Source organism: Rhopilema esculentum, chromosome 11 (assembly GCF_057945365.1).
Source record: "Rhopilema esculentum isolate cy_ngs chromosome 11, ASM5794536v1, whole genome shotgun sequence".
Taxonomy (NCBI): Eukaryota; Metazoa; Cnidaria; class Scyphozoa; order Rhizostomeae; family Rhizostomatidae; genus Rhopilema; species Rhopilema esculentum.
In genome coordinates, this window is record NC_142825.1 from 11,590,203 (window position 1) to 11,610,118 (window position 19,916).

General features: G+C 34.5%; 3 protein-coding genes across 3 annotated transcripts; 2 read left to right on the plus strand and 1 right to left on the minus strand.

The window, feature by feature from the left end:
- The first annotated feature begins 735 nt into the window (after positions 1–735).
- On the plus strand, positions 736–4,677 carry LOC135693201 (uncharacterized). The gene is made up of 5 exons (XM_065211596.2): positions 736–942; positions 2,198–2,427; positions 2,889–2,999; positions 3,386–3,526; positions 4,048–4,677. The coding sequence occupies exons 1-5, from the start codon at positions 763–765 to the stop codon at positions 4,298–4,300; spliced, it is 915 nt and encodes a 304-aa protein (XP_065067668.2). The 5' UTR covers positions 736–762; the 3' UTR covers positions 4,301–4,677.
- Positions 4,678–4,812: 135 nt separating this feature from the next.
- LOC135693198 (uncharacterized) lies at positions 4,813–16,378 on the minus strand. The gene is made up of 13 exons (XM_065211592.2): positions 16,154–16,378; positions 15,521–15,576; positions 15,234–15,336; positions 15,076–15,138; positions 13,802–13,888; positions 13,442–13,507; positions 12,714–12,774; positions 10,245–10,342; positions 8,757–8,847; positions 8,154–8,190; positions 7,609–7,733; positions 5,761–5,815; positions 4,813–5,319 (listed from the first exon to the last, which is right to left on the minus strand). The coding sequence occupies exons 1-13, from the start codon at positions 16,338–16,340 to the stop codon at positions 5,260–5,262; spliced, it is 1,089 nt and encodes a 362-aa protein (XP_065067664.2). The 5' UTR covers positions 16,341–16,378; the 3' UTR covers positions 4,813–5,259.
- Positions 16,379–16,407: 29 nt separating this feature from the next.
- LOC135693206 (actin-related protein 2/3 complex subunit 5-C) lies at positions 16,408–19,736 on the plus strand. The gene is made up of 4 exons (XM_065211605.2): positions 16,408–16,628; positions 18,074–18,146; positions 18,721–18,897; positions 19,462–19,736. The coding sequence occupies exons 1-4, from the start codon at positions 16,489–16,491 to the stop codon at positions 19,522–19,524; spliced, it is 453 nt and encodes a 150-aa protein (XP_065067677.1). The 5' UTR covers positions 16,408–16,488; the 3' UTR covers positions 19,525–19,736.
- The last annotated feature ends 180 nt before the right edge of the window (positions 19,737–19,916 follow it).

Here is a 19,916-nt window from a genome sequence, read left to right on the forward strand (position 1 = left end):
TCTTCATCAAACCTTGCAATATTAACTTACTATTAAATTTTAGGTGCATTCTTCAAAGCACTGTCTAAATATACAGCTATCAACCAAAATCGGCAAATTTTCTCGGCCCCTAGAAATTCCATTTCCTAGTAAGGAAAAAGAATTCAAGTCAGCCCCTTTTGCAGAGTTCTCTAGCAAAGTTTAGGCCACTACAGCAGAGCAGCAAATCTTCAGCGGGAAAATTTATCTATTAAGGGACAAATTTTAATAAGAGACCTTTACTAAATTTAGTCATGACAGCGTACAACACTCGTTGCAATTTCTGAAAGTTTTTAAGCGCCCCCATAAACAAACTGCCTCTCCTTCAAATTTGCTCTGGATCCATCCCTGTTGTTGGGTATGATTTCGAAAGGTCATGCCAATAATTGAAATGTGCAGTTACAAAGTTTTGACAAATGACATATCATAATATAGCCAACTTTGTTTTTTAAAAGATTGCATCTCTTAAAATGTTCACACTATAAAACGAATAAATGACTGACAGCCTTATTTTAACAGTGGACTTTTAGAAGTTCATAAAGGGGTGTAAAAATGCATAAAACGTCCTTACATTTCATACTTTACTTCTTGATTTCTGCAAGACAAAATCTCTCGTGAGTGAGGGACAGTGAGTTGAGTTGGATTGAAATCTTTTGAAAACGTTGCTGTTGTTGTTGTTGCGCAAAACAACAACAACCACAACAACAAATGAATTGATCTGTGTAAACCATTGACGTGGAAACCATGGCCGGATGGGCTGGATTTACTGACGAGGAATTGAAACATTTGAAACAAGAAACAAATGGAACGAATCCTGAAAGGCAACAGATTACACTGAAAGCAACTCTTGCAGTAAAAAAGGATCAAAGGCGCAAGGCAAATATGAAAAGAGACAAAACAAGGTCCAATCGTATTGCCAAAGAGGTGGGGGCTTGTTATGTGAATGTAAAACTCAAACAATAATACTAAGACTACACAGGGCCCGCCCCCCACTTATAAACCCCACTTCTTTGCGAAGCAAGTAGTTTAAAAGCTGCAGTAAAAGAGGAAAGAAGCTTTGACCCCCTTCTTTTGCTGGCCTTGCCCCCTCCACTTCCAATTTGGGGACCCTGCCACACACTAACCTAATCTTCCATATACCATTAAAATTACTTTTTTGTTATCAAATTCAAATTGATTCGATTTTTAGCACTGTTCAAGTGTAGATGCCTGATTGTCACATCAAATCAAATGTTGCATGAAAAGTTTCATGTCTACACTCTGCAAAATTGAACAAGCTCGCACATGATTGATATAACTTTCATTGTTTTCGTTGCACATTTAACAAGAGCGTAGCAATTACGAATATGCACACCTAAAAAGGTTGTAGCCCTGGTATTTATCACACTAAACTGTTGCAATTTCGAGATGCCAAATTAATGCACCAGACCAATCTTTTAAAACCAATCTGCATTCCAGACCCGTTTTACACCAGAGCTGCTGCGAGCATTAACCATGACAAACCTACACTATAAAAACTTGCAAGTTGTATTTTAGGGAGTTTAATCTACAGTTATGCCTGGTTGATTTCTGAGCCATCTTTTTCTGGATAAATTTTGGCTAGAATCTGTGGCATGTAAAATCCTAGAATCGTACTAGTGTATCACCGATCGAGAATCAGAATCATTCAAGAAAACTTTATCGATTTTCAGAAGGCATAAAAAATTTTGGCTGTGTACACTCTCGAAATCTTGTTGAAAAATACTTTACCCTGATGACTATACCTAAAGAATGTGACTGTAAACAGAGCTAAATTGAACTGCTTTGCTTACTCTGATCTAATTTTTATTTGACTGCAACTAGCACTGTGACTCAGGGGTATAGTGCTCAGGGGTGCTGAGCTACTCTAGTTGATACTAATTTTAAATTAGCCAATTTATAATGTTTCTCTTTTTTTTAGCAACATCACATGGAAGAACCCTCCCCCCCCCCCTTGTTATTTTGTTAGTACTATAACACTGCTGTTACTATAAGCAAATTCACCTCTATAAGAAGACACATGCATCAGTATAGGTTACACTAACAGATAACCCAACCTCTCTTGAGGGCGGCTGTGCTGTTATGTCACCAGGTTGGCTTGTGAAATTTTCTAAATACTTTCTTGAGTCTTTTTAACTCTATCATTTCAATTAACCTTTAGTTGAATGACAAGAAGGAACATGATAATGATAAGAAAGAAAATGGTCAGGCTCTTGCCAAAGAAAAGAAATTTCAAGAAAACAATCTTGAAAAAGAAACAATAAAGGAATCTCAACAGAATGAATTGGATGACACAAAGCACAAAGATGAATCTCCAGAATCCTCAGCCACAAATGCAAATAATCTGAATAGTCAGAAAGAAGTGGATATAAGAATTATTTCAGATGAAGAGTAAGGATATTGATTTTCTTCGAATTAATGTTTGTTATTGAATTATCTTAGTGTTTCTATACGAATTTTCTTGGTTGGGTAAATATACCATAATGTGCCCATATAAGGGAAGTATCAACCATTTAAAGAGGGATCACAAGAACTCACAAGATCAAGGTCCTAGTAGTGCTGAAGAATATCTAGAAATAGTTAGTTGGAGAGGAATAAAGAAAGGCAAATAAGAAATAGTAATTGTGTTCAATTCTTAAATTCCATACTTAAAATTATAAGACAAGGTTAAGATTTTCATTGGTTGCTTGTTTAGTTTTGTGTCAACATGCCCCTAGTGTAAGAAACAAAATTTAATTGATGTTTATGGAAGGCCACACAATTGTGATATAACAAAAACACATTTTAGTTTAAGTTTTAATATTTTTTTAATATTTTAATCCAAGTATTAGCAATTTTTCAAACGATTTTAGTGCTGCAGAAATTCAAATGACAGAACTAGAAAAACTTCAAAAGAGACAAAAAGAAATGGAAGAAGAAAATAAAGTGAAAAAGAAAATAATTTCAGATACCATAACTGAAAGGTTACTAGAATCAGTTTTATTTATATTCATCATTCTTTGTTTTAAAGGTTATTTTCTTCTATGATCTTGTTGCAATCATTTATTTTTAACTTTTCAGACATTTTAATGGTGTAATAATTCAATATTGATCTTGTAGATTTTTGTGATTTATTTTAATAAGCACAGCTGTTTAAAAAAATTATGGTATCAAATCAATCCTAAAATATTTTTCAGAAAAATCATTAGTAAGTTTTCCCTAGACAGTAACAAGAAACCTATTGATTTAAAGATAAAAAATTTAAACCTCCAAGCATCATTCTAGATGAGCATTTCAATAATTTTATTATCAACTGACAAATGGTGCAAAAATCCAACAGAACATTAACATGTGTTTTTCATCTTCACAGGTTTAAAAAAGCCAAAAATGAGGCAGTCAATTTACAGACAATTCAAAAGGAATTAGCAAGGCTTGATTCTTTGCTTGCAAATGATGTGGAGATATTAAGATCTAAAATAGAAGAAGCAACTATTTCATATTGTCATGCACAGTAAGTTCTTCCATGTCTTGATGTGATGTTCCTTATCAAATCTCATTTATATTCTTCCCCACTTCATTTTTAGCATGCCTTTTTTGCAATATATATATATTGCAGTGTTTCAACTATTAGAGGCAAAGCAACAAAATATTTTTCTTCTACAATTGTTGCATCTCAGATTCTTGAATTTCATTTCAAATAGAGATGTAGATATGTTATGTACCTATCATTTTTTGAAATGGCTTTGAAAAAACAAACATTTTAAAACATACTCAAGTTTTCCCTTGAAACTCCTCAGAGTATGAAACATCAGACTAATGATAAAAAGTCCTAAGCTATTAAATGTATGAACCCAGTTTTTGATGGAAAAAGGGGCCAAAATGACTGTACAGGTTGCCCAATCAGTGTTGCTTGTCATAATTTCACAGTATGTTTTGAAATTTTCTTTCCTCTTTTCAAAGCCATTTTTATGTTCTACACTGTCACTGCAAACATTATTTTAATGATGTACTGTCTGTTTAATGTTATTTTAGAAAACGCCATGAAAAAGCAGAAAAAGAATATGTCAACTCAAAACTGGACCTAAAATTAAAGGAAGAGCGGAAAGAAGAACTTACTCAACATTTGTATACAATAATTCAAGAGAATGAATTGCGTAAAGCAAACAAATTGGAAGAACTTATGAGTAAATTAAACCTTCCTAAACACATACCAAAGGAAGAGTCAACAAAAGATCATGAACCCAATCAAAATGACACTTTACATGAGGAAACTTCATCAACCTAACCTGCAACTAGGTGCAGTTAAACAGAGGGAAGTAGGGGACAGTTGCAGTTAATCAGTTGGTTAGTAAAACCAGCTGCCTTTTAGTAATATGCTTCTCTTGTATTTGTATATACCCTCCAATTCTAGGCCTGCAACTGCTCGCACGGCTCCACTTTTTTAATCTAATAACTCTGCTAGATATCATTATCTTCAGAAAAAGACAAAAAATTCACTAGTTTTGTCAGAATGTTTTCTTAAAAACTTTTTGCTTGAAAGTTTTTTTGGGTGAATTTTCACACTGTGAATTTTTATCTTGTCAATTTAAACACTGCATTATTTTTATACTAAGGTTTTTTATAATGATAAAATAACAATTTCTCATTTGAAATATTTAGATATATATCTTGATATTTATTCCAGATTGCGTTGTCTATTCTGACGTGACAGTGCTCGATGTGCAAAAGAACAGAGTATAGAAAATAGACTAGAAATGAGACATGTTCTCTGTTACTCCCAGTTTCGTGCCTGCGCACTCATCAGACAGACTATAATGTCTCATTTCTAGTCTATATTCTATTTTTTATTATATATTTGATATTTATATATGTTTGTAGTTCTCATTCATATTGAGGAAATTGAAATGATATTGTGTACCTGTTTAAATTATATATTTTCATCTTTTAAAGCATACTCATAAACACCCATTACCAGGCAATAAAATTTTGTCTTTAGCCAAATGGTATTTTGTTCATAACTTGTAATAATAAAAGACTTGTTGTAAAATCATTGTGATAATGAAAATAATAATACCTTGGTTAAAAAGCTTGTTCCAAATAACAATACTTTTTCATAGTTTAGATAAAATAACATCACCAAAGTACTTATCCTATCCTTCCTAATGTAATTTCATTTTAATGACATGTTTGCTTGTAATTTCGTAATAATCAATTATCTTTGGAGTCAAATAATTATTTACACCATCATTTGGAAGGATCCAGGATAATCTTGCACCCTTCACCATCAAAAAGAATTCTGAAGGCCTGCAAGAACAAAAATGCATTTTTGGAAATAATTTATTTTCTTATCAAAGCTTGAAATACCAAATATTATGTCACCTTGAAAAATCTAATAACCTTCTAGTGTAGCAATTTCCTCAACCTATTTTAAAGAATATATTTTAAAAACAATCCTTCTTACTCTCAGATAGTTGTGCTATCAATGACAGAATAGTTGTGAGAAGTGGGGTCTAAGATGTACACCTGCCCTTTTTATGTTCCATAATTACAGAAATGCGATTTTGCAACATTGCTGTGACTCTGTTGTGCTACATGAGTAGAAATTATAAAATATTAGCAGGCACAGTTTGGCAAAAGTGTTGGTAATTGACCTTCCATGTTGCCAGTTCTTAAAAAATTATTCAAATATCAAAAACAACTTTCCTTAACCCAAATTTTGCACAACTTGTATCACGGCACAATTACCTCTTCAAACTTGCTCATTGGATAATCATGGGTGATAATACAGCTAACATCAACCCTAAAATTCAAGAATATTTGTGTTAGCCAGTGTCCTCTTTTCTGAGGTGTAGAGACAGGTCAGTATGTACTTTGTTATTGCTGGCAGTTTTTGAGAATTTTTTTTCTCAGGACCCCAATGTTTTTCTCATAGCACAATAGACCTCTGATATAAGATATGCCTGATTGATTCTGCCTTAAGGGGATCTGCTTTGATAAACTCAAGGGGGTAGGTAGAGAGAGCAGGGGGCTTGAGCCCCCTCAATATTCTAGAAGATCCCAAAACCAAAACGTTTGCAGTTCGTACTGAGTTTGAAAATTTGTACATGTTGCCTCTCAGTTCTCTCTCCCATGACTAGAGGGTCCCCAAACCAAGTTTTGCAGATGATACTGTTTAGAAATGCGCACGTGTTGCCTCTTATACCTCTCTCCCATGACTGTGTTGGTTTGTACATATTTGTACATTACCTCTGTACGATATTTTCAACATAATAATTCTATATGTTTATTAAAAAATCCCCCCCCCCCCCCAATTTAAAAATAGCTTCATTTTGCTCGTACCTGGCCTTTAAGAGGATGGAAGTATTAGAGAAACGACTGCTCTCTTTTAGAAATTCCAGCCACTGGAAGTAAAAGCTGAGGAGAAGCCCATGTTTTGTCACAACTATCTATCCTCGCTAAGTACAAAGTGATTGCTGCTGTATATGAGCGCAATTTCGTAACATAAAGGAAAGAAAGACGTTTTCATTATCTTTCTCTGTAAGCCTAAAAAAACGCAAATTTGTTATTCTTTCCTCCGGACTCGTGCTTTTCTTGATAGCGTCAATAGTTATTTGTATCATTTTCTGAAGGAATCTCGGTAGTCAAATAATTTCCTTTTCATTTTTTTCCTTTGGACTTGTATTTCACTATATTTGTGTTTTGAAGAATTTAATGCAACGTATTTTAAAGGAGGTGTTCAATATACGAAAAGCTTATATCTCTATGTCGTTTAGACTTACCCATAAAATGGAGTCGTTGTTAACTAAGCGCCCAGTGCAACAACAGGGTTAGGCGGTTTTCCTTGCTTCGTCAATCCAATTTATTAATATAAATATTTGTTTTCAGAGTAAAAGGAAAATGGAAAACCTGTTCCGTTTTCAGTATTTTGGGTATTTGGATTTTTTGGAAAAGGTTGAATTCAAAGTATATTTTCCCAATATTTCAAGAATACGTACAAGTTTCTGTGTGTACCAGCTTTCGGGGAAAAAATTCGACATAAATGGTAAGATTTAAGTTTGAATTTTGAAAAATAATCACATAAAACGGTAATATTTGAGGCCTGGGTTGGATGAAAATATAAACAAGTGTTTGCCCTTTTGCATACTTTATAGGCATCGGAAATGAATATCATATTGGTGAGGCTGCACGATGAAAAATGAAAACATTTTTAAGACGACCATGTAGAGTTTTAAAACGAAATGAAAAGCAAACAATATTTTGGTGGTACAAATATAAAACTGGCTTTGAAAATAGAAACAAATAATTGGGTCATACTTTTCGTCTGAGATTCCTCAGAGTATAAAACGTCAGAACATAAATTGAAAAACTTTACGGTAGGAAATATTTATATCCAGTTGTGGATCGTAATAGGCCAATCAGAAAACGCGAGCACATGACTGTTGAGGTTGCCCAATCAGTGCCGCTTGCCTATTGAAAAGTTTACCTATGGAGTCCTATGGTGAAAACGAACTCCTCCAAAAGCGATTTTTTCGAAGAGGAAGTGAAGAGGTTAAGAGATGCGAAATAGGAAAACCGAATAGAAAAATTTCTTACTTGTTTTCGTGGATAAGCTTTTCTGATTCTTCCCATGATCGAAATATTTTTCGTCCATGAACAGTTTTCAGTGTAAGTGACTTGAATATAATATCGCGACCGACATTTTCCACGTGAAGAGGTTCCTGTCGAAATAAAGAATCTTTATCACTCTGGTGCATAGAAAATAATGGTATTGAATTTGAAAGTAAGGTACTCATAAGCTTTAACATCCATGCTTCTGTACGTATTTTCAATGTCTCTGAATAAGTTAGATTTTTACAGTAAGTTCCCGAAATGTTTTTCTGTGACGTTGAGTTCTCAAAAGAGACATTTTGTCACTGTCACGTCATTGTCCAAACACACAACAGCCCAGCAGCACAGCAACCATGGCAAACTGCTTAATCTATCTATTAAAACTTTTTTTAAATAACATTTCCTATTAAAATCAATATAACCGATGAAACCTATATCTAGGCAAGTGTAGTTCAAGCCCCTTGATAAAAACTTTTTGTTTTGTGATGCCAGTGAGCTACTGGTCAACAAAAGTTAAAAAAGATACATACCTTGGGAATCCCAACAAATACACACATACCGCCCTTTCTACGAAGAGTAATACAATTTTTAGGCCAAACGGTAAAAACATATTGACTTAATTACTTTATATGAAATGTGACATGTGGAGTTGTGACAATTTCTAAAATGCCAAATTTCTGATGCTTTTTAAGTAGAAATCTAGCTGAACGATGTCAAAAAATTAACTGTCTGGAGCACAGGCGAGTATGAAACGGATAGGACCTTTCTGATTAAATGGGGCGAACAGAAAAAAAATATGATTAATTTCAAATTTTGTAAAAAAGAAAACCGTCAACAGAAAGAAGATTCAAATTGCTATTTACCTTTTAAGATAATATAGTAATATCTAAAATACCATCATCGTAATCATGCATCTCGATAGATATTTAAAGTTAAAATCTAGTATGATTATTAACTTATTGTAGTTACTATAAATGTCCGATTGAAGATAATGATACAAGATAACCATAAAATCTGACATTTTATTATAAGAGAGACATGAAAAAGAATTAAAGTCTCTACAATATGCATCATCATGAAAAGTATATCTTTTCAGTTGGAAGCTGTATCGTGTTATAAAAATTTAAAATTACCGAAGTAATTGAAATGATTCGTTGACCAGAGGCTGTGCCCCAGAGGCTTCCAAAATCCTTCCCGCGCCATTTCCATCTGTTTCCTTGAAAACTGAACAAAAAATTCTTTTATTAAACGATATGCCTGTTATGAAATAGTTCGCTTTCTCGACCATACTCTACAGCTATGCGAGAGGAGAGATGATCCAAAGTTCTGAGAACAATATATTGTAAGAAGTACCAGATCAAAATGCTTTTAATACTTTTTCTGCAATTTTTGAATTTTCTAATTCAGCTGCGATGGCAAAGCTGCAAATTTAAGCAAATACGGGGCCCAAGGCAATTACGGCGAATAAAATTGCCTAGGTCCACTATTGTCAAAAGGGATATATGATATATGGGGAACATGTGATATTATGCAAAATTCTATATCGGTATCTTTTCAGATCTAAATTTTAATGCACATAACGCATCTCTTTATTGATTTCAAACATGGAGCTTTGAACAGCCAGTTAGGTATAATTAGGGGTATAGAGCTAAGGGGCTTAAAGGGCAGACGCGGCTGAGCCCCCTTGTTGATACTGAAAATTAGCCAATTTCTACTTTTGCTATTGTCTTTCACAACATTTCGTGCAAGAGCTCCCCTTGCTATTTTGTTAGCATAACACTACTGGGTATAATTCTAAATTGAGCTGAAAAAGGCGTCTGCCTAATTGTTAGCCGTGAAACTGCCCTCTTGTAAAGAGATCCGGGAACATCTTGTTTACATTTTCTTCGAAGATCATAACCGTTGCAGTGGCTAAAATTTTTCAGATGCTTTGCAAGTATTAAGCTTTAAAACAACCCTTACAAAAATGTTTCTCCCATTTCAAAATCTCCCCCTAAAACGATGTCGATTAACATCAATATTGCATGACTGTAAGTGGCAATTTAACTAGGATTGTAATCATAAACACATCTAAAGTAGAAATCAACATTGTACCAGGGAGGGGGAAGAATATAGCAACAGCGTTTATCAGGGATGACGGAACGACCGAGGGGCATCGGGGCAGGCTTAAATAAAAAGGGCATATGAAAGATAATTTTCCAGCTTGTACTTACTCTTTATTAACTGTCATTTTATCGTGATCTTTTTTGGGTATCTTGAAAATTGGCTAACTTTTGACATGAGAAGTTTTTATCATGTTTTGAGAAATGTCATCGTGAAAAAAGCCCTACAGTCAGAATTCCGCATGAATCTTTTTGGCAATTACCAAAGGCCGATGTCAAGGGTACTTTTATGTAAGGGCACTTTGGTCCCTTTTGTCCCTCCTTTTGAAAGGCAACACGGCGTGTGACCCTCATGCTTTCCTTCTCTGACGTCCCTGGCGCTGGTGACTTGGAAAGGTAGCTAATGCCTTGCAACTATGTTTTGCAAGGATTGTAGCACACAGAGAGAAGCCTTGTGAAATACCAAGAAATCAGCCCAACAGCAATCAACGATACTTATCAAAAACATTTCAAACTCACCAACATCCTTCAAATTTTCATTTCTTCCATTAACTACAACATCTGCACCCATTATCTTTGCTTTCTCTAGTTTTTGGTCAAAAATATCCGTAGCGATTCTAACAATTAAAAACACATCAAGTGGTCACGAAATTGCTTTAAAATAAAAAAATCCAAAAAATTAACAAACAGGGAAAAAATAGATTCTCAGCTCGAAGGCATTATCGATTTGGACATCATCCCTACAATCGCTGACAAAATTGTTGAGACAAAATGAAACATTGCAAGTTTCTACTTTACGCAGCCCTTGCAACTTCGATTTATCCCTTTCCCCCAAATCAATGACGATTTGCAGTTATATATTTCCCTGAAAAACAACATGCATTCAGCATTGAATTTGGAAGGGAGAACAGTTATTTTTTCAAAGACAAGAGGAAGTATCAGCTAATACTCTAAGCACTAGTCACGTTATACTTTTTTAAGTAGAAGAGAAAAATGTATTTTACGCAGGCCAACATAAGTCCTTGCAAAGTTGTTGTTGGGGGGGGGGGCTAAAGACTGTTGTGTTGAGAGTGCTTTGAATCAGGGGCGTAACTTGGCCAGTAGGTTTGGGGGGGGGGTGAAAAGGGTTTCTGCCCTGCAAAACTGAGTGGTGCCCAGCAGACCTGGTAGCAAAGGTTTGTCTATACTCTATAGGTTACTAGTGAAAGCTTCACCAGTGTACACTGGTCTTTACCATGGAAAAACTTCTAAGCAATAAAAACAAACTTGAAACTTCTATTTCTCTACGTGAGCGTAAATTATATGTCAAATTTGGTTTTCCTTGATAATAAAGCTTCTATCTCGTGGCAAATGATTTTTTGGTGCATTATATGGGCGGAGCAACGAAATTGAGCCCAGGGGGACTAAGAATCACCTTTAGTGACATAGGAGGACCCACCATGGTTGGGTCCGACGTGAAGAAAATTTTTGAAATTATACCTTGTAATAGGGCTAAAAAGCATCTTTCAGACTAAAATTTAGCAAAATACTATTGTGCTAAAAAACTGATTATTGTTTATTGGGAAAAATAGGGAGGGACATGTCATGCTAAAACTCTAGTGATAGACGTTGGGGAAGGAAAGAAACAGTAACCTTTCGTTTCAGACTGCACATAGTTGTGACTGACAGACGAAGATGTTGTTTTGATTGGGGAAATTTTATTTCCTGAACAGAAATGTGCAGTTTCTTGTATCGAGAAGGCCATCCAAAATTAAAACATTGCAATGATACAGAAAGTGATTTACTGAATTAATGCAAATAAAAGAAAAAAAATATACGTGAAAAAGTTAGTAATTAGATCAAACAAAATCGGCATCTTAACAGTTTACTCTCTTTTTATTTCATGCACTGTTAAAAATTAATAGAAAAAATGATAAAAAAGTTCTTATCTTGACCAAAGTGAGGGCCTTCAGCCCCCTATTCCCCCCAGTGACGCCGTGCTTGTCATGAAAACTTTTTACAACTTGAAATTTATTTATATGGACTCAACCTTGCCCTCATAAACATATGCATCAATCATTGCATCCATTGGCTATGACTTTCGGTAAGACATGCTTTCGCTTTGCAAATAACGGAGCTTTTCCTTACATACCTGTTCCGTTCTCTAAAATGCAATATCAGGAAGGTAGGTTCATAACAAATATGATATTTCCATTTCAAAATTCCTAAACGGCCCTTTACGAACTTCAGAGGTGACATTTCTACGTGGCAACAAAGCTCTTCTTGGCGCCCTGCGAAATCTTCGATTGCCCTGCGAAATCGATTATTTTTTAGATTGGGGGGGTGTCACACCCCCCCCCCCCCCACACCCTCCCGGTATTTTCGCCCCTGCTTTGAATGCAAATGATAGAAGATAAAGAGGAAATACAAAGACGCTCGCACGAACGGAGGTATGCTTAGCTGATGTGTCAAATTGCTAAAGAAACAATTTGTTATTAGTTCTTCAACGTTGGAAGTTATTACTGTGGCTACATACTGAAAACGGTTTGATTTGAAAACGCACATCGAAAACGGATCGAAATTAAAATGGAACAGACGCCATGTTAAGACTGCGGCTCATTTTGAAATCACAGATAGGCGAATAACATCGTCTCAAAGAAACAATGTGAACACAGATGGTTGTATAGGTTATTCATTCAAATACGGATTACTATGTGCTTAAAGCGGTTGAGGAAACTTAAATTGATATAATATGTAACCAAATGAGAGTGGAAATAGCTCTTCTGAATATATCTTCGTCAAAAATCGTAATGCTTCTGATTTTAGCAGTAATGCTACTTTTAAATTTTGCAGAACAAAATAAGCTTAAGTTCCATTATCTTTTTTTCTTAACGCAAAATTACAAATTAATGGATGGTTATTCAAAGATAGCAAAAAAGGACAACATCGTGTCTTCTATGTGAAGTTCTGATTTCATGGCATGCAAATTTATGAAAGAGACCTTCTTACATTTTCGATGCTCCCATCCATTTGATGATACCAATAGACATTAAGCCAATTGCACCACATCCTATAATAAGACATCAATCCATAAAAATTAGCAGAATTCGAAAAATCCTACGAATTTCGATCAAAAATCTATTCATTCTTACCGAAAACCCACACAATCCCACATATTAGACAATCTACAGCCATGAAAGTAGGGGTTCCCCGCCTTGCATGATTGCAGTTTTCAAAGGCATCAACTTAAAGAAAGGGTAAAGGAAATGCTATATAGGCATAGCTTTTCACAGGCGGAAACTGGACTCTTTCATTGGCGGAGCAAACACAGTTAGTCTCCCAAGTTTCTTCTTTGAGTATCTTATCTGCTTTCGAGTAAGCAACAGAGCTCCAGTTTCTATATCTAGAATAGGATTTTATTCATTATTTTAAGGAGGTTTTGAAAACATTGGCCGAAAGGCTGTCCTTGACACCAGAGACTTGGAGACTCGGACTCTTGGAAGAAACTAAGAGACCAAAGCTAAGGGGAACAGAGCATGGAAAATATCATACGAGCTTCAAAAGGAAGAAAGGATCGCATTTTCCTTCCACTATTTCTGTTCGGGATAATCAAATTAAGTTGTAAGAAAGGGGAAATATTTTTCTTGATTCAGATAGAGCCAAAAAAGAGAAAATGCTGAGATGGAATGGAATGCGTGTAATAAAAAGAAAATCTTATAGCTGTTACAATGCTTTACCTTGCACTAGAACCGTGTCATTTTGTGGTTTTAATTCCTCGCAAGCATTATGGGCAACACCAAAGGCTATGCAGAAAAATAACTTCATCAGACATTTACTGAAAACGTGTGATCAAAACTTTACATCAAAATCTGCAACAAAAAAGCGACAGATGTCCCCAGGAAATAATTAAATGCACAGTTATTTGCATTATCTGAATTGCAAAGTAAAAACCTGTTTAACAGCTTATTTTGTGTGGCCTTGCTGCAATGTATAATCTAGAATATATAAATTATATTTCTCTGAACAAATTTCAAGATCACATGTAGTATGTCTGTGTAGTTGCAGTAGTATTACTTTGGTCAGCTTTTCTTACTTACGCTCCAAGATGCAGGCTTTGTTGTCATCAATATCCGTCTTCAAAATGTAGCAGTAGCGTGCAGGAATGATGGAATACTCAGAGCAACCTGAAAGTATGCCAGACTGGGAGTTAACTCAGAGGGAATTGATTGTTTATAAAAAGCCAATCAAGCATCCAAATGGCCAATAAAACTATAAAAGATAACTTCCATTTGTTACCATTCACTTTTTGGTAACATAATATGAACAGTTTAAAAGCAGAAATTAGAGTCATTCTGTCTTCTCATGAGTGGAACTCTGAGGAAAGAGAAATAGCTATTATGCTTAAAACAATTTTTCTCAAGCCCATTGCACCTTTAGTAATCCTACCTTGACTAAGTTACATTCAATTAATCAAGTACTGTATTTATTCGAATATAAGAGATAGCTTGTAATTATTTTCTGGCACGTTTTGTGGCAGCTTTTAATCAAGGGTGGGTTATAAACAAGGGTGGCTTATATTATTTTATCCAGATCCTACCAAGCTTTTCTGCTAGATACCTTGAAGCTGAGAATGTTCATGCAGAAGACTAGGATGAATTACTTCTAGATCCTATTGATGATCCCATGCTGGACAATATTGTTGTTGGTTGAACTTCTCATGTCTATTTCTTGGTTAAGTACACAATTAGGTTTTTATCAGTTTTTGAATCTGTCATTTCAAGCCAAGTAATTCCACATAGTTTTGTGGGTGCAGCTTATAACCAAGGGTGGCTTACATTTTTTATGAACCAAATTTGCTGTGACTTATAATAGAGAGTAGCTTAAAAATATCAAAGGACAAAATACTAAATATACCAAAGGAGACATATCTATCAATTATTATTTCAAAACAATGATTACATTTGCATCATACTAAATGGTTGTTTTCTTTGCACTGTTTTAGCTTCTCCTTTTTCAGTCAACATAAGGAGTAAATGAGAAATGTTAGCAATACCATTTTGTCTAAACTACTGCAACTTTAGAGTGCTTGGAAAAAAGTGATTGGCAGAAAATAGATGGTTCCTGGAAAGAGACTTTGTAAATAGTACCAAACCAGAATTCATAATTATACTTGGAAAGGGTACAAAGCAGTTCAAAGACTAAAACAATATTTTGCTTTACTTAAAAAAAGATAGAAAAATAAATCACAGATTCACCAGAAATGAATTTTGTTTCTTAATTCTTACGCTCAAGCATAAAATTCTATGGCTGCTTTATCCGGTTGTAACTTAAATTTCTCAATATATAAATACTTTGAAACAATTCCACACACCTCCATGCATTGTTCCTCTCCCATGCCCATATTGCCCCATATTTTGACACACATTTTGCTGGTCTGAAATAGCACAAAAAAATACACAGTAACAAATGTTTTTTTTAAATTAAATATTGCAAAATTTTGCAAGATATTAAACAATTAATATTATTTACCATGGGAACATTGATAGCATTCTCCACAAAAGAAATGGTTTTCACAGCATACTCTCTGTCCTTCTCTGTATTCTGGTGGGCAGTTTTCTCCAATAGCTTCAATCTGAAAAAAGCATCTGAAAGTACATTTAACTACTTCAAGAATAGCACATTCAAACCCTTCTTGGCTCTCTCTTCTGTTGCTTACTTCTTGGATAACAAAGGTTGATATGACATGATATAAAAATAATATATTTCCATAAAAACAAAGAAATGAAAATTGGCTAAAATATTGAATTTTCAAGTACCATTCCAACACATTCATGCCCAGGTATAAATGGGAGAGAAGCAATGCTCTTGCCAACTGAAAATAAAAAACATAAGCTTTAAAATGTTAGCAAAAACTTAGATTGGCTAATCAAACAGTTAAAAATAGCTAGAGCTGTGAATGCATCTTTAAAAATGCTCTGGAGAAAATTGAAACATGCTTTTAGAGAATTGGTAGAACAAATTGATGAACTGCTTTGCTGCCAGAATATGAATTAGGATTTTCAATTCAAAGAATTGACAAGTGAATTTAAATCACTAATAAAACTGTGCAGAGATAAATAATAAGGATTACAAAATAGCGACTTGTGGCCCCTTTACAAAAAAGCGACTTGTGGCCCCTTTTGCAAAATATTTCAATTTTCGGGAGAATTGGGGCATACAATATGCCATGTGGTTTTCCTTAGTGATATGCAAGACATATTTTCCAAAAAAATTTATAAATGTTTCCTAACAAACTAACTTGGCTTTTGGAGATTCATTTGCGTGGTTATGTAGCTTGTAGAAAACTTCTCGAATGTAGTGAATACAATGCACACTGTTTAGAGTAGATTTCTACAACAGTACGGTATGTATAATGTTATTCAACTTGAATAACATTCAACTAGTCTTACCATCATTCCACTTATATAAAGCAATATCAGACCCGCAAATCGACACTTTTAAAATTTTGATGAGCAGTTCCCCTTCATTTGGTACAGGTTTATTCAATGTTGCTAGCTTGTAAGACTCAAAATCGCCATCTTTGATAAGAGCTTTCATAATTTCAGTTTGTCGATTGCTTCCGCGATCAAATTCCATGAAAAGAGTGTTTAATTTGAGCGAATGAGAGGCAATCTTGCTACAGCATCTACTCGAGGTTCTCCTGGATGTTACGCCTCTGCGAAGGAAAGGGAAGGGTTCTGCGGAAGGCGAAGTTAGCTTTGGGGAAATAAAGCACGATAGAAACATGTCTAAATCATCATCAGCACGAGAATTTAGAAAAGTAGATGTTGATAAATTTGATGAAGATGTATTCCAGGATGATCAAGCCGAAGAAGTGCAAGATCAAGGACCGAGCGAAGGAGACATTCAACAGTTACTCATGTCGTATCCTCTTCCTTGTTTCTAGGCCAGTTTTAAAACGTCCACTTTTATTATTCACATTTATGCCGTTATTTTGTTCAAAAGCGATATTTGCACTTCAAACTAAACCGGTTTAAAGGCTAGTGAGTGTTTGGTGTGATTGGCGTACAAAGCATAAATTGCCCATGCATTTGGAAACAGCTTTTTAGTGGTAGAAAATTTAAGGCTTTAAAAAAGCACACATTTTAAAACATGCTTGAGCTTTTTCTCTGACACTCTTCAGTGTAGAAAATGTCCGAACATTGATAAAAAATTTTAAGAGGAAAGAAATTTAACCAATAGTGCTTTGAAATTAGCAAATCAGAAAATATGCCTAGCTAGCATCACTACTGCCACTAGCCTGTCGAAAATATTACCAAGGGAGTTGACGTTCTTGTATTACTAAAACCAGCCAAAACTTTTAGTTCTGCCATCAAGCAGCATTGATAAAATTACCTGGATTGTGCCAAAAACTGAAAATGGGGACATGTTTTCAGTTTTTGGCAGAGCCTTTTGTTTTTGGCAGAGCTAAATAGCAGTTTAAAAATCAGTCCACATAACAATAAAAAGGTTCTATTATGTAGAAAGAAGAGACTCACCCTTGGTAATATTTCTATTGGCATGGCCATGCTGGCTCAAAAATAGGCATGCAGGCATTTGATCGTGCCTAACAATGAAGCCATTTTACATGAAAATATAGCAACAAGTACCACTTTGTACAATAAAACTACTAAGAAAAGAAACATGATAAAATGCCTGACTCAGTTGTTTCCCCCTAAATCCTATTGTCAGCTCACAAGACTTGCCTTTACATCTCTCCTGAAACATACACAAAAGATTGGCATCCTGGAGAGACCAAATTCAAGTTCCCTTGTGATTCAACACAAATTTTAGTTTTTGATCCATTCCCCACATTTAGGAAATAAAATAATTCAAGGACAACAAGTTGTTGCAAACTTGCATATTAATTTTCAAAAGTTTTTCAGAAATCCTGTACTGAATGAAGAAAATGTGCTCATGATTTCAGTTTGGCTTGTTTCAATCAACAACTGGACATATTTTTTAGTTTAAAATTCTGTATCAGTATTCTGATATTTTAAGTCAGACAAAAATCTAAAGTATGTTTGTCAATTAACTACAAGCTGTCTGCCTAAACTTTAAAAGATAGTGACATAGAAATATGAGCTTCAATGGACAAGATAAAAATGAGCTGATTTTCACACCATGCTTGAGATAATGTAGATGTAGCACTAGATAATGTAATGTAGATGAAGAAATGTAGCAGTCAAGAAACTGGAAACCAACCTATATAGAATATTATATTTGGTTAATGACTGATATCAAATAGTTCAGCTACTTATATCAATTTTGCTCTTTATTAATAATATACTTCATTATATATCTCAAATTTTCTTAATTTGTAAACCCAGTAAGAAAAATAATGAAGCACTGAAGTTATTACTTGAACAAGCTCCTGCCGGCTCAAAAAATAAGGAAAGAAAGGTAAGAAATAAGCTTTCATTTGGGTGCTGACCTTAAGAAATCATTTTTTAATGAGTTCTCAAGAGTTTAAACCTAATAGTGAATAAGGAGATTGGCATACCCCAGAAAGACAGCAAGGTTTCGCCAGAGTTTTACATTCATGAGCATCAGGCAAGCCTTGCCCCAATAGGTGCTCAAGGTGCACCTTAAAATAGTCATAAAGAAAGATTCATTGTGCGCCTAAAATTGTGATCAATAGTACCCAAAAGAAAAAACAATGTTTATCAAATTTAAACCATCTTCTCAAATGACAGCAAAAATCAAATTACTCTCCTTGAATTAACTTTTTCCTTTTGTTTTTATTCTTGATTTTCTACAAATCGAGCTCACCTTGAAATTATTATGAGAGCTGTTTATTACTCCCCTGCTAAAAGTCTTATGACCAGGCCTGACCATGAAATCACACTATTAAACATTACAGATTAATGCAATTAATTATCCAAGTAATCAAGGGCATTCCAATATGATTCAGGTATCAGAATTTTGAGGTTTTTTATTGTCAACCAGTATATTTTTGTTTTTGAATCTTCTACAGGACAAAGCATTTGATCTGATAATAAGAGTCCTAACAGCCTACAAATCATCAGAGGTTGAGGCTGCAGCAAAAAGCCTCAATTTTCATGAGATAGATGTTCTGATGAAATACATTTACAGGGGATTTTCAGAACCAAGTGATAGCTATTGTGCATCATTGTTAACTTGGCATGACAAGGTGTGTTAAATGCTAGGTTTAACCTCTAATTTTTGAATTTTCAAAGATTGCATTTTGATTGATTACATAGTACGCAATATTTGATATGATTTTATGTTGCTGGATGCAAAAACATTGAGTGAAGTTTGGCAATGAGGTGTTTCTTTAAAATAAAGATAAAGTTTAAATATCTATAGATTGGTATATATAAATTGAATTTGATAATTTGTCTGCCTGCATTTCAGAGTTACTGTCAATTTAGATAAGTAAGTGTTTCTTACCTTGTCCTTTTGAGGACACTTCTGATAAGTTCAACTTCTGGAATTAGATAAAAATTGAAGCATTTCACTTTACTGTACAAGGGAAACCTGCCAGAGAATCCCAGAGAAGTGCCTATTTTGATTAAGTAACAAATTTTTGGAAAATGAACAAACTTGCAGTAACTTTTTAACTAGCTCTAACCAATATTGACTAACTGGAAGATGGGTATCAGGGCAAGCTATGATACTGTTAAGCTGCTGTAATACCCATTAAAATAAAGCTTTGAGGCTATGAACTTTTGACAATTGTAATTTTCTCTTTCAGCTTGTTGCTCATGGTGGACATGGCAGCATCATTCGAGTACTTGCTGACCGGAAGACTGTCTGAATGTCTTGGAAAATAGACTTCCAAAAATTATATTTCCATAAAAATTTTATCTGGTAAATGACTTTGGAAGACTTGATTATTATGTAAATTCAAAACCACAGGACACATCAGTTTTTTATATTACCTGTTTTGTCATTTGCATTGTTTTGTTGGTAGCCCTGAATAACCATATCCTTGAAAAATTAAAATGAAGGACTTGCAACAAAAGCAAATGGAATGATTTCTAATATTTCTCATCTCTGTAATGAAGAACAAGAATTGTTCATCTAAACCTTCTGTCATAATAAGCATCACTGAATTACAATATTTATTATAGGTTTCCTGATGGTTGTACACAAGTTAGTCTAGGGACATAAATTGTGATATATTAAGTGAATTTGATTACAACTTAG

Coding starts and splice junctions, on each gene's coding strand:
- LOC135693201 (XM_065211596.2), top strand. CDS start 763: ATGGCCGGATGGGCTGGATTTACTGACGAGGAATTGAAACATTTGAAA. Junction 943..2,197: donor CCAATCGTATTGCCAAAGAG/GTGGGGGCTTGT, acceptor ATTAACCTTTAG/TTGAATGACAAGAAGGAACA. Junction 2,428..2,888: donor AGAATTATTTCAGATGAAGA/GTAAGGATATTG, acceptor AAACGATTTTAG/TGCTGCAGAAATTCAAATGA.
- LOC135693198 (XM_065211592.2), bottom strand. CDS start 16,340: ATGGAATTTGATCGCGGAAGCAATCGACAAACTGAAATTATGAAAGCT. Junction 12,775..13,441: donor TGACACGGTTCTAGTGCAAG/GTAAAGCATTGT, acceptor GTCTTATTATAG/GATGTGGTGCAATTGGCTTA. Junction 10,343..12,713: donor TGGATGGGAGCATCGAAAAT/GTAAGAAGGTCT, acceptor TTTAATTGTTAG/AATCGCTACGGATATTTTTG.
- LOC135693206 (XM_065211605.2), top strand. CDS start 16,489: ATGTCTAAATCATCATCAGCACGAGAATTTAGAAAAGTAGATGTTGAT. Junction 16,629..18,073: donor ATTCAACAGTTACTCATGTC/GTATCCTCTTCC, acceptor TTGTAAACCCAG/TAAGAAAAATAATGAAGCAC. Junction 18,147..18,720: donor CAAAAAATAAGGAAAGAAAG/GTAAGAAATAAG, acceptor AATCTTCTACAG/GACAAAGCATTTGATCTGAT.